At 37.3% G+C, this 18,184-nt stretch overlaps 1 protein-coding gene and 1 pseudogene across 1 annotated transcript in view; both read left to right on the forward strand.

Annotated features, from left to right (window-relative positions):
* The first annotated feature begins 31 nt into the window (after positions 1 to 31).
* Positions 32 to 5,081, forward strand: LOC107688396 (uncharacterized; annotated as a pseudogene).
* A 2,428-nt stretch (positions 5,082 to 7,509) lies between these two features.
* Positions 7,510 to 18,184, forward strand: part of LOC107688380 (syndecan-2-B-like) — a 39,350-nt gene continuing 28,675 nt past the window's right edge. Inside the window, exon 1 of the mRNA XM_016486039.1 lies at positions 7,510 to 7,915. Within this exon, the coding sequence (XP_016341525.1) occupies positions 7,856 to 7,915 (60 nt within the window). The 5' untranslated portion in view covers positions 7,510 to 7,855. The remainder of the gene's footprint in view (positions 7,916 to 18,184) is intronic.

Below are 18,184 nucleotides of genomic sequence, written 5' to 3' on the forward strand. Positions count from 1 at the left end.
AAACGTCTGCTAAAAGCATAAATTAAAAAAAATTAAAATTAACATCTACCAAGAGCAGTTCAGGAAGCAACTGGAGAAGTGGCAAAAGCACTCTGTTTTTTTAAAGTTAGCTCATATGTTTGGCAGACATCAGGAAATAATTATGGCTTAATAACTTCACACTCCTGGCATGGTGGTCATTATGGTCATTTACTCAGTTTCATTTTTCAAAGAAATACTGTGAGACCCACTCAATTGGATGCCTTCAAGACCTCAATAAAATGCTAACAAAAGGAATGTGTAACAATTCAGGATGTTAAATGTAGGTCTGTATACTTTGGTACATAATGAAATCAATATGAGCCATGAAAAATTGACTTTTTCCCATAAGCAGGATGATTTAATATACATTTAATGTGTTGCAGCGGCAGCAGTATGTTTGCTACAGGAGAACTACTCTTAAAAATAAAGGTGCTTCAAAAGGTTCTTCAAGCGATGCCATAGAAGAACCATTTTTGGTTCCACAAAGAACCATTCAGTCAAAGGTTCTTTGAAGAACCATCTCTTTCTTACCTTTTTATAATCTGAAGAACCTTCTTTCGTCACAAAGAACCTTTTGTGAAACAGAAAGGTTCTTCAGATGTTAAAGGTTCTTTATGGAACCATTTAGACCAAAAGGTTATTCTATGGCATCGTGAAGCACCTTTATTTTTAAGAGTGTACATGCTTCCCATTCCTCTACGTTTTATATCTCTGCTAAAGTAAGTTTTAAAATTTTTATTCTATTTTATTTTACTATGTATTTAATTTTTTAATACTATGAGGATGACTTTTATATTTTCATACTATTTACTGTTCTTTTTTACTTGTATTTACTGATTTCTTCCTATTTATTGTCTTAAGTTATATTAAAAGTTAATTTAAAGCTCATTTTTAGCTGCAGTTACATTAGTGCAGCTCTATGATTCTAAATATTTTTTGCCAAAATATTCACAGCAGCAAAGAGCTGGATCGGTTTCTTGCCAATATCCTGCTCTGCTTTTCTTGCTACTTTGAGAAAAAAGCTCTGGAGGAAAGACCAAAGTCTCTCATGGGGTGAGTTTGAGCATGAATTAAGTCATATGAAAATGCATGAAATTATTAAAGTAGCAGTGCTTAATTACTAAAATGGCACAATTAAGATTTGTATGTACCTATTCAACAACCTAACACAGCTTTTAATTGAATTAATCTGTGACGATTGCATTAACAGCATGTCATCCTTACCCTTCCCGCTCTTTCAGAGAGGACATGAGAGGCAGATGACTGGAGAAATGTGTGCTAAGGTGAAGCTGGCACAAAAGCAGCTTGCCCTCTGTCACTTCAGGCTGCTGCTGGGGATAGATCTGCCTCAACAGCACCATATGGCTTTTGACAGGTCAGAACAGCTATTGATACCATACCTGTGAGAACAATTATGTGTGTTTCTGCTGCTTTAATGAACAATGTGATGGATGAGAGCATGTTTCAGGAAATAATAAGCCTGATTTATGTCTGCAGGATCAAGGCGTCATCTACTCACCGTGACAGAACTATATGTGGTTTGTGCAAACCATTTGACTAATACCATATGTGATTCATGAAATATGTAAAACTTAAATTATGTATCCAAACGTTTAGAGGTCTTTGAACATTATGTATTTGAATATTAGTCGCCACCACCTGCTGTTCCAAGAGTTTCATATATGGTTCCCATGATGACATTAGTGTGTGTTTTTCTTTTCCTCAGTGTCTCTACCTCTGTGTCACACATATATAAATGTTTTGAGACACATTTATACTAAATTAAATAAAATTAAATAAAAAATGCTCTGTTATTTACACATATATTAATGTAGAGGTTTTAGAAGTGATGTGTTGCTAGTAACATGATAAACTTCTGTGTGCAAGCAACTTCAAGTGAAGATTTATGCTTTTACTGGCCCGTCTTCTCTTTCATACTCTCCCTCTCTGTCTCTTGACCTTTAACCCAGGAAGTCAAACCAGCGCCCGGCCATGAACAAAATCATAACCCAGCATTCCCCTCTGATGGCCTCTCTGCTGCCTATTCCACCAGAAGAGGCCTGTCACCTGTTTGGGAGCTTCAGACGTCTTAAAGTGTCCTCAACTTAACACTTTGATTCAGAGGCTCTGATGGAGTGGCTTACAGAAGAGCTAAAGTCACTTAGTTAATACTTAATCATGTTTTGGTTATATTATTTGCAATTACTAAAAACCATAGTATGTGTCTATTTCACTATTGTTTCTAATAACCTCTGTTGCCTGATTGTACTTTCTTTTGCCTTTAGTTTTGGAATTCTTGGAAAGCCTTTGAGCCAATTCAGCTCAATGACACTGAAGCCTCAGGGAGTCCAAAGTGAAGAGGAGATTGAGGACGAGGAAGATGACAACAAAACTACCTTTCAGTGTTTGTGTGTTTTACAACATGCAAATTTCTTTCAACTATTATTTGTTGCCCTGGTTATTGTCCACTGTGTTTTGCATGATGGTTATTGACTAGAATCATATTTAATATTGAAAAATAACAATACCTGTCACTAGGTGGCACTTTCGATGTTGTTATTCAGTTCAGTCCTCATGGAAATGAATAATTGAAAAAAAATAATCATCAAATATATTAAACTAAGAAAGCCAAGTATGCAAATTTGGGTAATTATCAACTATTAGACAAATGGTTTATTAATTTTATAGTATTATTATAAGCATTGGATAGCTGTTGATATATGTATAAGAGTTTATTAAGGGCACAAAGAAGGCCCCATGGGTTCTGGCAGAAGAGGCTTTACAATCACCTTAACTGGCGGGGTAATCTAGGATGCCACTGATAATAATCTTGTACTTTAAAGCAAGACGAGGGAGGCGTGCATGTGTTTGTGTGCAGGGAGGTTAATTGGTTACCTTTGGCAGTTCTCAAGATCAGGAAGCAAGAGTACAATTATTCCAAAGCAATTTACTGCTTCATAATTCCTTTCAAATGCATGGTATTGTTAGCAGGCTTAATTTTGTTTCGTAGTTGTCGTCAGTAAATGAAAATCATGACCACTCAGTGAAGGTTACGAAGTGAAAAACAGGATTATTCGCCATGATATTGTTTACAACTACGTGCTACGCATTTGTCCATTAGGGGGAGACATTGCATTGACAATTTATTTAGTGCAGTGATGGGCAAACTTGGCCCTTCCAGGCCACTTTCCTGCAGAGATTTGTTCCAACCCTGATATGACTCACCTGCCTGTAGCCTTCTAGTAGTCTTGAAGACCATGATTAGCTGGTTCAGGTGTGTTTGATTAGGGTTGGAGCTAACCTCTGAAGGAAAGTGGCCGGATCAGACAAGTGTGTGTGTGTGTGTGTGTGTGTTTATATATTTATTCATTTTAACATTTTTTTTCAAAATCAGCTAATTAGGTTTTGTTTGTTTACAGTTTCAAAGCCAAGAAAGAAGTGAAAGAGAATTAAAAAACAAGTACATCTTTTTTTGTACTTGTGTGTTACAGGAACACACAACAGGAGTGTTCCTGTGGCTCAGTGGTAGAGCATTGTGTTGACAGTGCAAAAGGTCGTGGGTTCAATTCCCAGGGAACACACATACTGGTAAAAAATGTATAGCCTGAATGCACTGTAAGTTGCTTTGGACAAAAACGTCTGCTAAAAGCATAAATTAAAAAAAATTAAAATTAACATCTACCAAGAGCAGTTCAGGAAGCAACTGGAGAAGTGGCAAAAGCACTCTGTTTTTTTAAAGTTAGCTCATATGTTTGGCAGACATCAGGAAATAATTATGGCTTAATAACTTCACACTCCTGGCATGGTGGTCATTATGGTCATTTACTCAGTTTCATTTTTCAAAGAAATACTGTGAGACCCACTCAATTGGATGCCTTCAAGACCTCAATAAAATGCTAACAAAAGGAATGTGTAACAATTCAGGATGTTAAATGTAGGTCTGTATACTTTGGTACATAATGAAATCAATATGAGCCATGAAAAATTGACTTTTTCCCATAAGCAGGATGATTTAATATACATTTAATGTGTTGCAGCGGCAGCAGTATGTTTGCTACAGGAGAACTACTCTTAAAAATAAAGGTGCTTCAAAAGGTTCTTCAAGCGATGCCATAGAAGAACCATTTTTGGTTCCACAAAGAACCATTCAGTCAAAGGTTCTTTGAAGAACCATCTCTTTCTTACCTTTTTATAATCTGAAGAACCTTCTTTCGTCACAAAGAACCTTTTGTGAAACAGAAAGGTTCTTCAGATGTTAAAGGTTCTTTATGGAACCATTTAGACCAAAAGGTTATTCTATGGCATCGTGAAGCACCTTTATTTTTAAGAGTGTACATGCTTCCCATTCCTCTACGTTTTATATCTCTGCTAAAGTAAGTTTTAAAATTTTTATTCTATTTTATTTTACTATGTATTTAATTTTTTAATACTATGAGGATGACTTTTATATTTTCATACTATTTACTGTTCTTTTTTACTTGTATTTACTGATTTCTTCCTATTTATTGTCTTAAGTTATATTAAAAGTTAATTTAAAGCTCATTTTTAGCTGCAGTTACATTAGTGCAGCTCTATGATTCTAAATATTTTTTGCCAAAATATTCACAGCAGCAAAGAGCTGGATCGGTTTCTTGCCAATATCCTGCTCTGCTTTTCTTGCTACTTTGAGAAAAAAGCTCTGGAGGAAAGACCAAAGTCTCTCATGGGGTGAGTTTGAGCATGAATTAAGTCATATGAAAATGCATGAAATTATTAAAGTAGCAGTGCTTAATTACTAAAATGGCACAATTAAGATTTGTATGTACCTATTCAACAACCTAACACAGCTTTTAATTGAATTAATCTGTGACGATTGCATTAACAGCATGTCATCCTTACCCTTCCCGCTCTTTCAGAGAGGACATGAGAGGCAGATGACTGGAGAAATGTGTGCTAAGGTGAAGCTGGCACAAAAGCAGCTTGCCCTCTGTCACTTCAGGCTGCTGCTGGGGATAGATCTGCCTCAACAGCACCATATGGCTTTTGACAGGTCAGAACAGCTATTGATACCATACCTGTGAGAACAATTATGTGTGTTTCTGCTGCTTTAATGAACAATGTGATGGATGAGAGCATGTTTCAGGAAATAATAAGCCTGATTTATGTCTGCAGGATCAAGGCGTCATCTACTCACCGTGACAGAACTATATGTGGTTTGTGCAAACCATTTGACTAATACCATATGTGATTCATGAAATATGTAAAACTTAAATTATGTATCCAAACGTTTAGAGGTCTTTGAACATTATGTATTTGAATATTAGTCGCCACCACCTGCTGTTCCAAGAGTTTCATATATGGTTCCCATGATGACATTAGTGTGTGTTTTTCTTTTCCTCAGTGTCTCTACCTCTGTGTCACACATATATAAATGTTTTGAGACACATTTATACTAAATTAAATAAAATTAAATAAAAAATGCTCTGTTATTTACACATATATTAATGTAGAGGTTTTAGAAGTGATGTGTTGCTAGTAACATGATAAACTTCTGTGTGCAAGCAACTTCAAGTGAAGATTTATGCTTTTACTGGCCCGTCTTCTCTTTCATACTCTCCCTCTCTGTCTCTTGACCTTTAACCCAGGAAGTCAAACCAGCGCCCGGCCATGAACAAAATCATAACCCAGCATTCCCCTCTGATGGCCTCTCTGCTGCCTATTCCACCAGAAGAGGCCTGTCACCTGTTTGGGAGCTTCAGACGTCTTAAAGTGTCCTCAACTTAACACTTTGATTCAGAGGCTCTGATGGAGTGGCTTACAGAAGAGCTAAAGTCACTTAGTTAATACTTAATCATGTTTTGGTTATATTATTTGCAATTACTAAAAACCATAGTATGTGTCTATTTCACTATTGTTTCTAATAACCTCTGTTGCCTGATTGTACTTTCTTTTGCCTTTAGTTTTGGAATTCTTGGAAAGCCTTTGAGCCAATTCAGCTCAATGACACTGAAGCCTCAGGGAGTCCAAAGTGAAGAGGAGATTGAGGACGAGGAAGATGACAACAAAACTACCTTTCAGTGTTTGTGTGTTTTACAACATGCAAATTTCTTTCAACTATTATTTGTTGCCCTGGTTATTGTCCACTGTGTTTTGCATGATGGTTATTGACTAGAATCATATTTAATATTGAAAAATAACAATACCTGTCACTAGGTGGCACTTTCGATGTTGTTATTCAGTTCAGTCCTCATGGAAATGAATAATTGAAAAAAAATAATCATCAAATATATTAAACTAAGAAAGCCAAGTATGCAAATTTGGGTAATTATCAACTATTAGACAAATGGTTTATTAATTTTATAGTATTATTATAAGCATTGGATAGCTGTTGATATATGTATAAGAGTTTATTAAGGGCACAAAGAAGGCCCCATGGGTTCTGGCAGAAGAGGCTTTACAATCACCTTAACTGGCGGGGTAATCTAGGATGCCACTGATAATAATCTTGTACTTTAAAGCAAGACGAGGGAGGCGTGCATGTGTTTGTGTGCAGGGAGGTTAATTGGTTACCTTTGGCAGTTCTCAAGATCAGGAAGCAAGAGTACAATTATTCCAAAGCAATTTACTGCTTCATAATTCCTTTCAAATGCATGGTATTGTTAGCAGGCTTAATTTTGTTTCGTAGTTGTCGTCAGTAAATGAAAATCATGACCACTCAGTGAAGGTTACGAAGTGAAAAACAGGATTATTCGCCATGATATTGTTTACAACTACGTGCTACGCATTTGTCCATTAGGGGGAGACATTGCATTGACAATTTATTTAGTGCAGTGATGGGCAAACTTGGCCCTTCCAGGCCACTTTCCTGCAGAGATTTGTTCCAACCCTGATATGACTCACCTGCCTGTAGCCTTCTAGTAGTCTTGAAGACCATGATTAGCTGGTTCAGGTGTGTTTGATTAGGGTTGGAGCTAACCTCTGAAGGAAAGTGGCCTGGAAGGGCCAAGTTTGCCCACCCCTGATTTAGTGAGTTCTAGCAGGTACATACTCTTAATAGTGCCACTAATATACAATTGTTGAATGTACACACCTAAAAATACACTTAAAAAACATTTAATTTAAAATCCTTTAAGAATTTGGCACAGATTCACGGTTCAATGAGTTGTCGACTCATTTCCGAGAACAGCTCGGAACAATTCATTCCGTTTAAATAGGTGGAAAACTGGTTTAACCTGTTCACTGAAAAAAAAAACCGTCTCATTCTAAATCAAATACATCATAATACTCATATAGTAGCCTACAATGAATTTAAGTAATTTAAAATTTACTAATAAATAACTTTCTATGTAGCATAGTATTTAGTAAAATAGCATAGTGTCATAAAAGCATTATGGTTTAGTACTTAAATCTGACATGACTTAAAACAAAATTTGTCGTCTCCTCTCTTTCGCGCGCTCTCCCTCCCCGGCCAAGCGCATATGGTCGGGCTATCTGTCAATCATTGCTCAAGCTCTCCCTCTGTTTGACCCGTATTTTCCTCTCAGTCCTGCGGGTGGCTCGACAGTAGAGCACCACTTCAGACATATGGCCGAGAGACATCACGTTAAATTCACCTTTGCGAGACGAGTGCAGCTGTAAAAAGACTAGGCGAAACATACCGAAAACGACCTATTTTAGTGTGAAAAAGTGCGCGGAGGAATAAGCAGACAAAAAAGCAACACGTAGCCGGTGGGATTTGAGTCCTGTGAGAGAGCGAGATTGGAGCGCGAGCGAGAGAGAGGGAAGAGTTTCTCCAAAAGTGGAAACAGACACGGGGACGGTATTTTCCGTTTTTACAAGCGAAGACTAAGGAATTATGAGGAACGTTTGGATGATATTAACCCTCGGCTTGACAGCCTTTCTTTCCGGGGAAAGGGTGAGTTTCAACCGAGAACAATAAGCGGTTTGCTGGGGGGTAGTTGAGCCTAAACTCAAGCAGCCATACGGCCACGTTATAAAGTAACCAGTCAAACACTGTTTACTTACTGGACTGATTCATACTTTACCATGTGTTAATGATAATTAATGCTTTAGATATGTATCACGTCATATGTAATGTATCAAGTATCAGTTAATCGTTAATCACGGCAGTGTTTTTCAATTCGGCTTGGCATTGTTGTTTTACATGGACTAGTATTACTACACACAACATGGTTGTGTGTGTGTGTTTATTTTTAAATATTTATAACTAGAATATATTGAAGAAAACATTAAGCAAGGCATTAATAAACGTTAGGAATACTGCACAAATATACACATGGTATTGTCTAGGGTTTTCAACTCAGATGTGTTGTGCAAAACAGATGAATGACTGAAATACTCGTGTTTGTTGTGTTACTGACATTTTTGGAAAATGTGGAATGAAGCTTGATCGTTTTTTAAAGTATGTCACTCTTGTACTGTGAATTTTATGGTAGAGAAAGATATAGTGTTGTTAGTGAGCTGAACTTCAAGACTGGACCACAAACCTATGCTTTCAGACCAATAGCACCCATTTTGTCCGTAACACTTCTGTTTAAAGTCAAAATGTGGCCAACTTCTCCATAAACCCCCTGCTTAAAGTGACCAGGTGCCTCTTAGAGCAGCTTAAGGTGCAGGAGCTGTAAGTCAGACACTAACTCTCTCTTGGTCACACTTGGCTCGGTTTGCTGGAGTGTGAACACATGCAGTGGTTGATTGTTTTGCATAGGCTTTCTCTTAAAAGGCACTGTTACTCCTTGGAATTGAAGACAGAGATGGAAAATGTATGTTCTGGAGCATTGCAAGTGTAATTCATTAACCTTACACAGGGATTTGCTTGCATTTCTGCATGCCTGCCTAATAAGCCAGTTGCTAATATTTTTTTGATGAAATGCCAAGGGATTGGCACCTGTGTTTTGTAATTCCATGGTTGACTGGCATGCTAGCTTGTACTGTCTCCTCCCATTGATTGGGACCTCATTCACTCACTTTGGCCTAGAAGTGTGAAGGCAGCATCAATTTCAGTGAGACCCAGCATAGCATATAGATTTTCTATACCAGCATCATGTACACAGAACAATTAAACTTATCTGGCTTGAAACCTCCAGGATGATCCATGTGTTTGCCAGTGAGCACGACCGTCCTCTTCCCTTATAAACAAAAAGAAATGGTTTGTCTGCGGATATGACCTAAGAATGTTTTTATTTAGTCTCTTTTTGTGCCTCTCTTGACCTCTGCTTTCTCTGAAATTGTATGCTACGGACCTGTCACAGTTTGGTGTGTTGTTTGCAGCCAGATGTTCGACCGTGTAATTTGCATGATGTTTTGGTGGGAAGTGTGAACATTGCTTTCGAAATGGAGATGCTATGCAAGGTCACTGCACTCATTGCCTGTGACAGATCTCAAGGAAATAGTTTTCATGCAACAAAGTTTTTTTTTTTTTGTGTTTAGAAATAAATTAGGGGCAGAAATAAAATGATGCGTGAGCCACATAAATAGTTTTTAATAAAAAATTGTCCTTAATTAAGGCTAGTTTTTCATAGCACTTCACATAAACACCACTGTCTTTTTGCCAGAAATGTGAACACATTCTTTTTTTTTATCTACATTTGGTAATTAGCTAAATGTTTGCCAGCGCTATTTTTATCCTCTTTCATAGTTTTTTTTGTCACTGCACTCTTAAAAATAAATAGAATAACCATTTTTGATTCACCAAAAAAACCTTTCAGTGAACAGTTCTTAAAAGAACTATTTTAAAAATCTAAAGAACCTTTTCCCCCTATAATGAACTTGAAAATGGAATGGAAAGTTTCCATGGATTTTAAAGGTTCTTCATGGAACCAAGATGTCAATAAAGAACCTTTATTATCTAGAGAATGTATATATTTTTTTACATTCTGTCCAGATGCTTTTATGATTAAATTAATGCAAAAAGCGATCAAGAGCGAGAGACAGTAGCACGCTGACCGCATTTTCACCCCTCACTTCTGCCATTCTCTCACCTGAGGCTGTTTTTCTATTTCTGATTAGCAATGCGGATGGTCACACATCCTCAATAATCCTGCTTACTGAAAAATGTATAGAGTCCGTGAGATTAGGGCCCAGAAGTGCTCCCCGTTTACGTTGTCCTGTAAATATTAATTTATTAATTAAGTTTAGGGTGGAATATTGGGTTCTGAAATAGTAATAGGGAAACATGTTACAGCATTTAGCAGATGCATGCTGCAGTTTTCAGGTTTTGATTGCCAGTGATGACTTTGTGTTAATGAAAACACATCCACAAATCAGCAAGGAGGTTGTCAGCACCTTTAAACCATGAGGAAATGAGATTTCTAGATGGCTGTTATCTTTTTTTTTTTTACACCTTGCTGAATGAATAAATTTGGAATCTCATATTTAGAGGAGTAAATTATATTTTAAAATATATTAAAATAGAAAATGGGTATTTTAAATGATAACACTATTTCACAATGTTACTGTTTTTACTGTATTTATGATCAAATAAATGCAACCTTGGTGAGCATAAACATTTAAAAATGCTCTCAATTTTTGGACGGTACTGTAATTGAAGCATTTTTTTTTCTTCTCCAGAGTGCAATTAAAGTGGACACGTGGGAGAAAATCTAGCATCCTACCTCTCTTCCCTGGGGGGCTCTTTTTGATTGACTCTAACTGTTCCGCATTGCATAATCCTTGATGGGCTCAGCAGGCACTGGGCCGCTAGGCCTGTAAAGGAATCCCAGAGTGCTCTTGTTTTGTCATTATCCATGCAACCTCAGCCCAACCGACTTCTCTCCCTGCAGCTAAGCTCGTCATTATTATTACCCGGTCTTCGGTTACTCCAAAGAACAGTGGCATTATTCTTTATCTTCTTTCCCAGCAGATGGAAAGAATGAAGAGGCAGAGTAGGGGAGAGAAAAAAGAAGATCTGCCTCGCTATGCTCCGATGGCACATGCCTTGTGCTTGTTTATGTCGGCACCACAAACATCTGCAACACGTATGTGCGTTCGCTTCAAAGCAGCTCTGTTCAGGGTTTTTTTCCCCCTGAGAGTTGGAAGCAGTTCTTTCACAGGGATAAAGTCATGCATACCGGTGGGAACTGACAAACAACACAAGCTGAGTCGATCTCGGAAGTGGTGGAAGCAGTGGCAGACCGACACGCTCTATACAGAGCAAGTACTGTAAGTGCTGCTGCCAAAGCACTGATCTGGCCCGGTTCAGCACACTCCACCATTTAAAATGCTCTCTTTTTGCTCTCGGTCTGACTTTTCTTGCTCTTTATTAGCTTAGCAAATGGAAAGTTCCTTTGGAGGATTGTGGTTTAAGAACAGCGGTTGGAATGGAAGTGGGTTCGTTTTAACTGCTTTCGCACTACAGCTTTTGGGGCAGGCCAGAGTCTGTTTGACGTCAGAGTTTGGTTGGTGTGAAAGTGGTTTTCTGAACTTTGGTGCACACAAGTTAACCACACTGAATTTGCTTGAAAAAGTAGTCCGAGGTAAATGTGAATTCTAATACACTGTATGTCCAGCATAGATGCATTAAATTGATCAAAATAACAATAAGGACGTTTGTGTCAAAAGATTTCTATTTCAAGTAAATGCTGTTTTATAAACTTTCTATTCTTCAGAACACTGAAAAACAAAGGTATCACGGTATCAACAAAAATATTAGGCAACACAACTCTTTTCAACATTGATAAGAAGAAGAAATGTTTCTTGAGCACCAAATCAGCATATTACAACGATTTCTGAAGGGTCATATGACAATAAAGCCTGGAGTAATGATTGCTGAAAATTCATTCATTTGATGTCAGTGTGACATCAAATGAATAAATTGCAGTTTAAAATATATTAAAATAGGAAATAATATTTTAAATTTTTAGGGATGCACCGAAATGAAAATTCTTGGCCGAAGCCGAACAAAATGAAACACTGGGCCAAAGGCCGAATACCGAACACGGTTTTTCATGTTTTTTCCCCCATTGTGCCAATTTTTTCACCATTGCATAAATTAAATAGCCAAAATGTGCGTTTTACTGTTTTGTCTTGCTTTTTAAAGAAAAAAATAATTTACAAAACAACAATTTAAAAATGTTTACTTAACACTGAACATTTTTTAGCATTCTAGCAGACATTATACCAATAAAACACAACTTAACTTAAAATTAATAAGTTAGTAAAATAATATTTTTTGGCCATTTTTTAGACCCCCTTCTTGAATCAGGCATGTATTTTTGCCTTACAAATAAATGCAGCCTTGCTGAGCAGAAGAGACTTCTTTTAAAACATTAGAAAATATAGATCCTAGTCTGAACACTGTGTAAATGTTACAATAAATGTTTTAATAGAGCTGTTGTAATTATTATTTTCATTATTATTTTCGTTTTTTATTTTATTTTACAGAGCAACAGGTTGCACATATCGCATTGTCACATGCCTTGTAAAAAATTCATAAAAATGTTATTGAGCAGCTGACGAGTAACAGTTTCAGCGCAGATTTCCCTCGCGCTTTTGAACCCTACCGTCGCGAGTTTGTGCAGCGCTGTTTGAACACATGCAATTCCTGCGTGTATTAGAAAACATAACATTCTGCAGTTTATTTAATTGTTTAAGGGCATTTCGCGATTTCAATCATCATACAGTAACCAGCAACAACCACCCTTCCTCTTCTCATCGAAGACATGCGATGCAGTACTAAACAGTCTCTCACTGTCGGTGCTTGTAATGATTTTTGCGTCTTTCTCGGACAGCTGTTTCCACACTGCCGTCATGTTTGCTGCATTAGCGCGCACCTCTATTTGATCGCGTCACGTCATTGTTCGGTACAATTTATTCTGTCTTTTCGCTTATTCGGCCGAACAGCGTAAGAGCTTTTCTTTTGCTATTTTCGGCCGAATAATTTCGGTTGCCAAATATTCGGTGCATCCCTATAAATTTTATTAATATATCAAAACATTATGGATTTACTGTATTTATAATCAAATAAATGCAGCCTTGGTGTGCATAAAAAAAACTTAAAAAAAAAAAATCTTATCGACCCCAAACCTTTGAAAGGTAGTGTATTTCTTATTGCTGCTTGTCTCCAAATAAAGTGCTTTTGGAGAGCATTCTTCACATCTATGGCAGATAAACATTTTGGTGGTAAAAACATGAATAAAAAAGTGAAGCTGGCATCTTTTTCTCATAAGTTTCTCAAAAGATGGAAACAGCTGCCACTTGTATGTATGTGTGTGTGTGTGTATATATATATATAAACTGTTAATTGTGAGTGGTTTTGTTTAGAGCGTGAGTTTGTCACTTGCTACAAAAAATTAGATTGTGTATTAGTACTTATAAAGCACATATTCTGCATGACCATATTCTATATCCCTAATCCTACCCAATACTTAAACTTAACAACTACTTACTAACTATTAATAAGCAGCAAATTAGGAGTTTATTTAGGCAAAAGTCATAGTTAATGGTTTGTTAATAGCAAGAATTGGACCTTAAAATAAAGTGTGACCATTGCTTCTTCTAATATATTAGCACTCTTTGACATCTTTGAATGCACCTAATTAAAATGCACAAGTAATTTTTCAGTGAATCTTTAGTAATTAACCATTGAGGTTGTTATTTTCTCAGCGTGTTTTCAAGTGTTTCTTTAATTTCCACATGCCACTGACAATATGACAAGTGGTTGTTATGGGAACTCTTTAGAAACCGTACCTCTTAAAAGCTACACTTTGAAAACAGAGTAGGCCTATTTTACCCTCGTTTTGTCTCAATTGTTTCAGTGCATGTAGCCTTGCTTAAAACACACTAAAGCATCTTGGGAGATTTTTGAGATGATGTTGAAGAGATTTGAGAACTTGACTTTTCTCTGGTGGTTTCTGAACACTGAAATCTGGTCCCTTCCAGCTGTTCTGAACCATCGATTGTACCCACCGATATTGGTGGCAGCCACCATATCCAATTTATTTTAACTGTGTCCACCTAATCAGTCTACGAGTGGGTACTTTGCTTAGAAAGCGACTGCGGCAGTGAGACGAGCGGCCCAAGAGGAGATTTTGTTGATCTTTAATCATTGTGGTTCAGAAAGCATACTGACCCTTGGGGAGTTTTGATGTGCTCGGATGCATTAATTTGACAGCCCCACATGCTGCCGTTAATCTGGCCTAATGCACTCTGTTAACACTCATTTGTGTACTGTAAACTGCACTCTGATCTCCTTTCTCATCCAGTAGCATTCCGTCACACTGTTTAAGTAAGAAGAGGGTGAACTCAGAAGAGCCTGTCCAAATGAGTGCGCCGTCATTGTTCGCACAAATGAAATTGACACGCTCAGCTTTGAGCTGACCGTCGAGAATCAACAGTCAGATTTCATACATTATAAAACTGTGGAAACGGTGTTGTTCTGGCGTAACCTAACAACTGAGACAGTTCGCGCATAAACTACACTTTAAAGATGTTTTTTAATAAGTTAATTGTTTTGGGGGCAGTAAAAAATCGTCCAACTGTGGAGGAAATTTTATTCTGTATTCATATTATTAGTAGTTTTATTTGCTTTACTCTACTAAAGAGTGTTCTTTCTTTATTAAAGGCCTACTTAATGTGCTTAAGTTTGGCATGAGATGATAAATAAAAGGAAATCTAAGTGCAAGACAAGTGTGAGACAGGAAAATGTTATGTCAGCTTTTTAGACATCCTGGCTTCTTAGAAACGCATCTGGAGGACATAGTTAGACACCTTAAATGGACATATATGTTGAATATGCATTATGATTGGATGAGATCAAAGCATCCGGATTTGATGAAGGTATAAATGTTGAGTTGGGGTGTTACCTCTTGGTCACACTCTGCAGCCGATCTGTATGACTGTTGACATTTCTTGCAAGAAAATAAATCTTCAAAAGACTTTTGTCTCATACCTTTATTGAAATAGAAAATTGTTTTTTTTTTCAAAACCATATTAGACAAATATAAATACAAAGAATATGTTTCCATTAACTTGTGACACATGTTTTAAACTTGATTTTTTTTTCTCATTTTCTTTATTGTGGACGCTTATAATTTGTTATTGACCTATCCATCACATTCAGGATAACCTTCATGTGTCCTTTGTTATTGCATATAGGCCCTGTAGGACATTAAACATTGCTTTCTGGCAGTGGGCTCCTTTTGTTGTATTCTGCATCTGTTCTTGCTTTGTATCACCTTCGTCAAACTCCCCCAGCCAATATTCGCTTTGTTTTCTTTTTTCACGCTGCACTGACAGTACAAATCAGTACAAAACATTCAATACTGAGATCACAAACATATTTCTGTGTAATCATGGCCCCTTTCATGGAAAAACTGAGTGAATCCGAGCCTAGCTTGTATTACAAGGCATAATTAAGTGTTGACTCTACTTTGTGTATACACTAATAGACCGAAGCAGACTGAAGCGTCATGCGGTGGTTCCTCTTTGGTGTGGCTTGCGTCTCCACTAGACCAGTGCTAATTCGGCACAGTTCTTTCTGTTTTGTTTAGCCTGACAAACATCGAGCACTAGCAATCAGTTGCACCTTTAAAGTGTCTCAGTGTTTCCATACAACAACCAAATGGGTCTTATCAGCAAACATTAGATCAGACTGGCTCTTGGTTAATCATATGGTGGAAGGGGTTTTCAATGCTTCTGGAACTGGAAAAAGGGTGTTCAAACCACACACATTCCTTTTGAATTACAGCAGAGAGTAAAACGAGCAGGGCAGAACAGCATGTGAGGTTTGGCAGAGATTCAAAATGTGTTTCTTGTGGTGCAGTTTGACAACAGACTCACATGTTGAACCTTGGAGCGGGTCTCTCTGTCCTGGTAAGCTCTGCAGCTTCTGAGGTCTATTGGGTAGAACCATCTCTTCCTTCTATTGCTCCTCTGCGCTCTTCATCATGAAAGATTCAAAGCTCAGACAAGCTCTGGTACAGGACCTATTTCTGTTTGCCAAAGCTGAATTATTTACATATAATGAAATATAAATTTGAAATTGGCCGTATGCTTTGAGAATCCTCTTAAGACTGTTTCTTTTGTCAGGAAGATTAGATATATGTAGAAAGGCAACAGTTCATTTTCTTTATGACATACAGACTAAAAACTATGGGTGAGTCTGTGATCACGATTTTTGATTGTGGATGATTAAAATGTCTCCACGATTTGCTTTTGAAGAAATATCGTAGTATCGCTACAGCGCATATTCTATCAGTTGCAGTTCTGATGCATCCGTCTCAATATACTGTACAATGCGACATACATTCACATCAAATATTAACTCAGCGGTAGAGTTACACTCACTGCACACTTGACTTATTCACAATCACAAAAGTACATTATTTGCATGTGCCTTAAGCCTTGCCGGTTAAACTTTTTATTTGCGTGCTGTTCTGACGTGCGCTTTTTCTAAGAGCTCACACCTGAAGCGCGCGCACACTAAAAAGCCTGTCTTTTGAGTTATCTTTCACATCTGATTGCACTAATACTGTCAAGAACACACAAGGTTTACATATAAACACAGCTGGTTATGTCTAAAGTGAAAGGAAACATGGGTAACCAAACAGTTGCTGGTCCTCACTGTCTTTGTTAGAAGGAAAAAAAAATACTATGGAAGTCTCTGGGGACCAGCAACTGTTTGGTTTTCCACATTCTTCAAAATAAGCGACAGCTGTACAGAGATACGCATTTTAAATACTTTTAGTAGCAGAGCTACTGCACGCGATTTTCAGTGCTGGAAATCCGTTTATCCTTTGTTGAAACTTCCGCGTCGCCGTGGAGAGCGCAGGTCACGGTCGCTTAGCAATGCCAGATGCCACGAAAGCGCAAGCTCCCGAGCGCTTTGGACAAAAGGAGAGAGCGGCGCGGCTGGCGTTTTCCATGTGTTTTTAGGCGCGACATGTGAATGGCCCCAAAGTCTGTCTACACCGGACGCAAAAAAGCGACCGTTGAATATCATTTGTGTCAGTACGCCATAAACGAGGCATCAGTTTACTGTCGGGGACTTGTCGTGTCGCGCCGCATCCAGTGTAGTCAGTCACACAGCATCACTGATTAAAATGGGTTCATTGTATTTTGTCGCGTCGCACCGCGCCGCTCGCGTCCGGTGTAGACACGGTGAGAGCCACGCAGATGCCCGTGAACACCGAATTCTGTTCACTTCCGCATCTATTTGTGCCTGAAATACTGTACTCTGCTAGTATCCTTGTAAACACAATTGTTTATTGCTTAGGTGAAGGTAAACAATTGAGAAAGAAAATGGATGTGTGTAACAGTATATTTCACAGCAGTTTAATGTTCCTGTTGCTTTCTGTGTCATGAACGTTAATCAAACAACAAAACGCAAAGAAAACTCACTTTTGTAGCTTTAACACAGATTTATTAGATTTAATTTATAGTGAAATCTATGCAGTGTTATTTTACATTTGATTATTCAGTTTCTGTACCTGAATACTGTTAGACTTACCTGAAAAATATAAAGCACTGCTTATTTAATTTGTATCTTTCTGTTATTTATCTATGCTTGTAATTTGTTTATTTCCTATGCTGATTTACTCGCCTACAAAATCACCCCAATCACTGATTATTTTTTTTCCAAATAGAGCTATTGAAGTCATCTGATTTTTTACATATCGCAATATATATCGCAGAAAAAAAAAATCGAGTATATAAGTGTTTTTTACAATATCGTGCAGCCCTAGTATATAGTGTTTTATTTTTATATTTGTTAATGCTACTGCTAAATACATCTACTGTACCTGAAAAATAAAGTGCTGTTTGTTTTATTTGTATATTATGTGTATTTGCAATGTTTATATTTGTTCTTATTTTTAAGATAAAATAATGATTTTTTATCTTCGCCCACTTTGGCTTAAATGTCTGCCATTCTTTTTATTTTATATTTTGTTACCTTGTAAGGATTTGTTTTTAAAAGAGAGAAATTGGTTTGGCTGTATTGCTCAGACAACTTTCAGAATGGTAAAACCACCATGACAAAGAATCGTGATGATTGTGATTTTTCTGAAAAAAATCGTAATGTGATATTTTTACTAGAGGTCGACTGATAGTGGATTTTGCCGATACCGATAGCTAGGTTTGGACCACACTGGCCGATAACAATTAATTAACCGATAGTTTTAAAATTGATACTGAACAAAAACTAAAATAGTGCTTTATTAACAAA

The sequence above is a fragment of the Sinocyclocheilus anshuiensis genome, unplaced genomic scaffold, assembly GCF_001515605.1.
Source record: "Sinocyclocheilus anshuiensis isolate Anshui unplaced genomic scaffold, SAMN03320099.WGS_v1.1 scaffold209, whole genome shotgun sequence".
In the NCBI taxonomy this organism is placed as follows: Eukaryota; Metazoa; Chordata; class Actinopteri; order Cypriniformes; family Cyprinidae; genus Sinocyclocheilus; species Sinocyclocheilus anshuiensis.